Source organism: Electrona antarctica, assembly GCF_951216825.1.
Source record: "Electrona antarctica genome assembly, chromosome: 7".
Taxonomy (NCBI): domain Eukaryota; kingdom Metazoa; phylum Chordata; class Actinopteri; order Myctophiformes; family Myctophidae; genus Electrona; species Electrona antarctica.
Genome location: NC_136812.1, coordinates 22,892,440 through 22,898,336, shown reverse-complemented (window position 1 = coordinate 22,898,336; position 5,897 = coordinate 22,892,440). Strand labels below are relative to the sequence as shown.

General features: G+C 41.8%; 1 protein-coding gene across 1 annotated transcript in view; it reads right to left on the bottom strand.

Moving 5' to 3' along the window:
• LOC306926998 (tensin-3-like) overlaps positions 1-5,897 on the bottom strand; it is a 53,846-nt gene that overhangs the window by 47,809 nt on the left and 140 nt on the right. Inside the window, exon 2 of the mRNA XM_079506568.1 lies at positions 1,633-1,824. Coding sequence (XP_079362694.1) covers positions 1,633-1,788 — 156 coding nt within the window. The 5' untranslated portion in view covers positions 1,789-1,824. The remainder of the gene's footprint in view (positions 1-1,632; positions 1,825-5,897) is intronic.

Here is a 5,897-nt window from a genome sequence, read left to right as displayed (position 1 = left end):
TCTTTAAAACACCAATGTTTCTTTGAGTTTAACTGAACTGAAGACACTGAGGCTAACAAGACACATTACATGTACAGACGCACAGAGGCATGCGTGCACACACAGACAGGGCTACTCTGCTGGGTCTGGGCTACAGGTGGGTCTACTCGGCTTGGTTCTGGGCTACAGGAGGGTCTACTCGGCTGGGTCTGGGCTACAGGTGGGTCTACTCGGCTTGGTTCTGGGCTACAGGAGGGTTTACTCTATGATGTTCCTGTGTGTATGTGCCTATGGTGTTCCTGAGAAGATGGCTGCACAGATGATACTGGAGGACACAAGCCAAGCTTCTGGCCCACGATGGTGTACCCGTGTAACTAAAGAGTCAGCGAGTAAATCCCATCAGGATCACCGATCTTGACTACGTAGATGACATTGACACAGCAGAGAAAGGAAGTGAACTACCGGTACTACTGGTAGTAGAAATGAAGTGCACGAAGATTGGCCTCAAGCACGTAATGCCAAGAAAGTAATGTCATTAAACACGGAGGACAGAACCATTGCTATAGAGAGTATGCACATGCATGATTTTCCCATCAGGACACGCCCCCCTCATCTAGACTGAGTGGCAAAACATTGAGCACTGCAGCATGTAGTTGGAGTTTGGAAGCGCTCGTTGGAAATCACTCAACTGTCCTGCATACCACCTGTTTCTAAATGTCACATAATGCAGGAGGCAGCAAAATGTTGTGTTATTGAAAACAAGCACTTCCAAACTCTGACACTTAGAAAAATAATCAAATGCAGGGCATTTCTTGACAGAAAGTAGCTCATAACGTTTCTTTGGTAGACTTTTATGAAACAAACTTTGCAGATAGAAAGAGGATAATTCAAGCTTTTCGTACAGCTGCAATGTTGGTGAGTTTAACATTGTTTAATGCAATCAGACTTTTCTGTTTGGATGAATGGGCTGTCAAGGCCAGAAAGTAGTATTTTGCCACTCAGTGGGCGTTCCTGCATAACTTCCAGGTACGATGATGTCACGCGCATACCCTCTATACTGGCAGCGGGATGTTGATCTGTGGCATGGGGGGTCAGATGTTGATCTAACCCCCCATGCCAAAGCGCCAGCACTCGCCCAGCAGTCTGCCGTCAACGAGGCGGATGCGTGGTCTTACTGGTACTTTACTTGAGTATTTCCAATTTACTATACTTTTACTTCTACTGCACTACCTCAGAGGCAAATATTGTTCTTTTACTCCACTACATTTATTTGAAAACTTTAGTTACTAGTTACTTTGATTATTATTACAAACAATACACTATACAGCCCTGAAAATAGCCGCTCTACAAGCTCACAATGCGTCGCGATGTGGCCTATTGTGCGCTTGTAGATCTGCTATTTTCAAAATATTTTAATACATTTGAAAACTTGAAATGGGACATTCTGTATAGTACAGTACTTTTGATACTTTAAGTACATTTTTATGCCAATACCTTTTACTCAGGTACATTTTGAATTCCGGACTTTTACTTGTAACAAAGTATTTCTACATTGCAGTATTGATACTTTTACTTAAGTAAAACAATTTTTTTAAACTTTTTCCACCACTGCCCATGCATCTCATGCATACCAGCCCATGCATACCATCTCACCAGGTAGTTGTGTCCATGCTTGGACTGGATCATCAGTGTGATGTCACGTAGACTCTGGCGGTAGGTCTCTTCTGACCACACTCCCGCAAAGGACATGGTGATGATGCGCTCGGTGACATAAGTCAGGTCAAATCGGTTGGTCAAACGTTCCTCCATGACTCCGTCAGTCAGTCAAACATTCATACGAAGTGTCTGGGGGAGAGAAAGGAGGGGGAGAGAAAGGAGGGAGGGAGAAAGTAGTCATGGAAAATGTAATGTCGTATGCCTACTATATGAGGAACTGAGTATTTTTACAAGGCTATAAATCAAAAGTTTTTACTAAGCAAATCTTACTGTGTGGCCTATCCACGGTTAGTCATCGGCGAGGCACATCATTTTGGTCGACATTGGCAAATTTGAATTCAGTCTGCCTCATTAGATTAATCCGAAAACACTTATGCTAAATCAAGGGTTTTAAATAAATATGTTGAAAGCTTAGTCATCACAGCCCCACATCATGTTGTGTCTCCTAGAAGAAGGATGCTGCCCACGCAGCAGATTAGCTGCATGGGTGAGGAGATTATTACTCCTCGATGCAATTTCCACAAACGAAGTCACAAAATCCTTGTAAATGTCTTCAATTAGCCTTGTACCTCAAGGCCTTGTTTACATTGCAACTTGGAATGCGAGCCACACCATTTATCTCATTTTACCTCTAACTTGATCTAATAACTTGAACGTTATGTCCTCTCTGTGTTGCCCACGCAGCGGATCCAATTGTCTCCTAGAACTCATGGACCCAAGACAATTACATGCATGTTAGTGCACATGAATGATGGAAACATAGCCAGGGACAGGGAGACTATAGAAAGCCAGGTGGACAACCTCACCTTCACCACAACCATGTGACCACGTCAGATACACCAGGTTTGGGTCTGTGGACACTTATCCTGTGTCCTGACTCTTGGTATAATTAATATTGTAAGAGAGGTAATTTGGGGGTAAACTTGTTGTTTGTCTAGACTGTCACACTGTAGCATGAGGAAGACACAAGTAATAGTTATTCTTTGTTATCACTCAAAAAATTAATAAGTTACACTTACACTTCTAAAACAGCAAAATCAAGCAGTGACCTATTTTGATCAGCTTGTGTTTGGACCCTGCCACATGACAGCAGGAGTACACATGTAGTGCAGCATATGTTTTTAGGAGAGTGATTCTCAGAGGGTTTTACACTGTCTGCAACCTGAATCTTGTGTTGATCATCACACTAGTATAGTAAGTATACCAACTGTATTCATGAAAGCAGATGTTCTTCATTAACAGGGTCTTTCTCTCAGAGCCTGTAAAAACATCTCACCAAGGGTATTATAAACTCATACTAAACTAAAACTAAAACAATAAATGTTGAAATAACTGAAACTACAGTATATTGTGTAAAAATAACACATATACAAAACATGTCTTTAGTTTTACTTTTTGTTCAAATGTGTCAACGCCTGAGTTGTTGAGTTATTGGAATTGGTCTAGTGTTCTTTTCTATTCTTTGTTCTATTTGTTGAAACCATTCACAGGATATGGCAGAAGAATATGGTAACTCAATCTCAATGAACGGCATGGTCTCAAATTATGTATTTTTAGACTGTTTATTCAACATTTTTGGAACACTCCTGTCTAAATTTGTCAGTGCTCTGCTTGAAGAACCAAAACAAACGGAAATGTGCAACTTAACCACACACACACACACACACACACACACACACAAGGGACATGGGGCGTGCTGCTCAGTGTACAGAGAAGCCCTTGAACCAAACTAGCCACGTCTAATTATGGTCACTACCTCACATTTGGAAGGAATGCATTCCGAAATGGATTAGCCTCCCTTGTCCATCCTCTCCTTCCTTTACACTGGTTCGCCATAAGCAAAAGTTGACAGTGAGAGGTGTCCACAGTCAGGCATCTTGAGTGCAGTGGGACTAGAGCCAACTATCAGCGGTTAATTCTACTCACAGTTAGCCTCGATCCACTTGCAAGCACATGTCCTATGGCAGAAGAATGCCAGAGAATTTCTAAGCCTGAATGCAACAGGTCACTGTGACCACCTCCTACCCCTCTTGTCCAAACCACAGCTTCTCTTGCCCATCTGCTGCATTTGAGTGCCATTCTGTTCCTTTCACTGTTCTTCCTTCTCACAGATCTCAGTGTCAGTAGGCTAAGCCCCGTTGACTGCATCTGGAACACCAGTGGGAGAGCTGTCCCACTGTTAATCCTTGTAAATGTACCATCATCCATCACATGGACATCTTGGCTTATCCTATACATACATTGGACTACTACAACTTTGCAAGGAAGAGAAGTTTTATCACCACGTTTGCATCATGCAAGAAATTGAATCGGCTGTTATTGAAAAACCATGAGCTGCTGTAGTGCGTCTGCTGAAGACAGATTAGCATTACTTCCACATTGCTAGATACAGTATAAGCACAACACGTGTTAATGAACAAAAGAAGAGGCTCACCTACTCTGGTGCTGACCAGAGGAGAAATCTTCTGTGCGATTTGAAGCCTATTGAGTATGTGTCTGTCTCTTACTGAGTGCTATAGCATATGAGGTGGAGACTTCAGACGTGGGAGAAAGGGAGGGAGGGAGAGACAGAGCGAGGGAAAGAGAGTAATAAGGGAGAATGATGAACTGTGCTGTTTCCAGTGTTACAGTGTGGCGTGCACTTTGCCCTTGGTTAGACTATAAGCTGCCAGATAGCCGCCCTAGAGTGTGTGTGTGCGTGCGCATATGCATGTGTCATACTTGGGTGGGAAACAAAAAAGATACAAACTCAATCTTCTAGCAACAACATGTGAAACCACTCATAACATTTATTTTATTTAGCTAATGTTAAAATTAAAATATATATATATAAATTAAATATATAAATAATGATTTACATTATAAAACAATGAAAATATGGACATTACAAATGTCACAAATTCAAAGCAATAAACAAGAAATAATCACACAAGTAAGTGGTGCAATTCTTTGTGGGGGTCCCCGGGGGGTCCCCAGGACCTTCCAGACCCGCAAGAACGCGGCCAGGGTGCCGGCCCGATTCCGGCGAGCTGCCCCGCGTCCGAAACGGTCGAGAAATGACAGTTACCGTGTGGGGGTCCCTGTACTGTACTGTACTGTACTGTAACACCTGAAATCGTATACAGTTAATATGTATGTGTCAGGCTGCACAACAGTGACACTTGGTTTTGAAAACCAACCAAATGTAATTTCCGTGCTCAGACACAGGTAGCCAGCCAGACAGGCAGGCAGGCACACACAAAGCTACTTAAGGAAGTGGTTGCACCACTTAAAAAAGGACACATAAAGCTAGCGCCTCTCAAAAATAAACCAAAACAAAACTTTAGGAATGTTTGTTCTCACAACTGATAATCAGTTTGGCTTTAAGAGGAAGCAGAGCACAGATATGTGCATTTATATGCACTATATTGCTACTGTAAATATGGAAGACAAAATGGGTTTTTATGGGTTTTAGTAATGCATCTGGCAGGATCAATCATTAAACATTATTTCAGAATCTGCTTGCTAGAGGAATCGCAATTATTTGGTGTTTATGGTGGTATGTAGGCTATGCTAATAAGAAAATGTGAATTAAATGGTGAAATATAATGTCTGCCCCATGTAATGTGCACACTATTCTATTTTATGTTTATATCCTACCGGTAGATGACTTATCGAAACATTTGAATATGTTCAACACAGGCTGTCTGAACTCTGTCATCATCAATATCTTGAATCAATCATCAATCATCATCAATCTGCCTTTCCTGGCTGTAACCCATATTTTCAATGAGGATATTCATTCATTCAAAACTTTATTCATGGTATATGGTATATTTATATATATTTCGGACTCTGGAGAGTCTGGAAAGTTTGAATTGAACTGGATTTGTGTCATTTTGTGGGACCAAGATAAAGTTCTTCAATGGTTTGAGCCGCTGTCGGTGATAAGGCATTTACTCCACTAGAGGGCGCTACAAGACCAGCCAAGACGTGTATGTGAACTACGAGAAAGCTTGTGCGACATGACATTCCAAAACACACCAATGAAACAGCACCGACCGACCGAGCTTCATAGAATAAATAATCTTACTAAAAAGCCGAGAACACACAAACGCCGCTTGTGTCTTTTTACCCCTTGTACACGATGCACGTACATCGCGTCATTCGCATGTTTGTTTACCACTTTATCTAAACATGAGTTCAGATATGAGTTTGCTTAC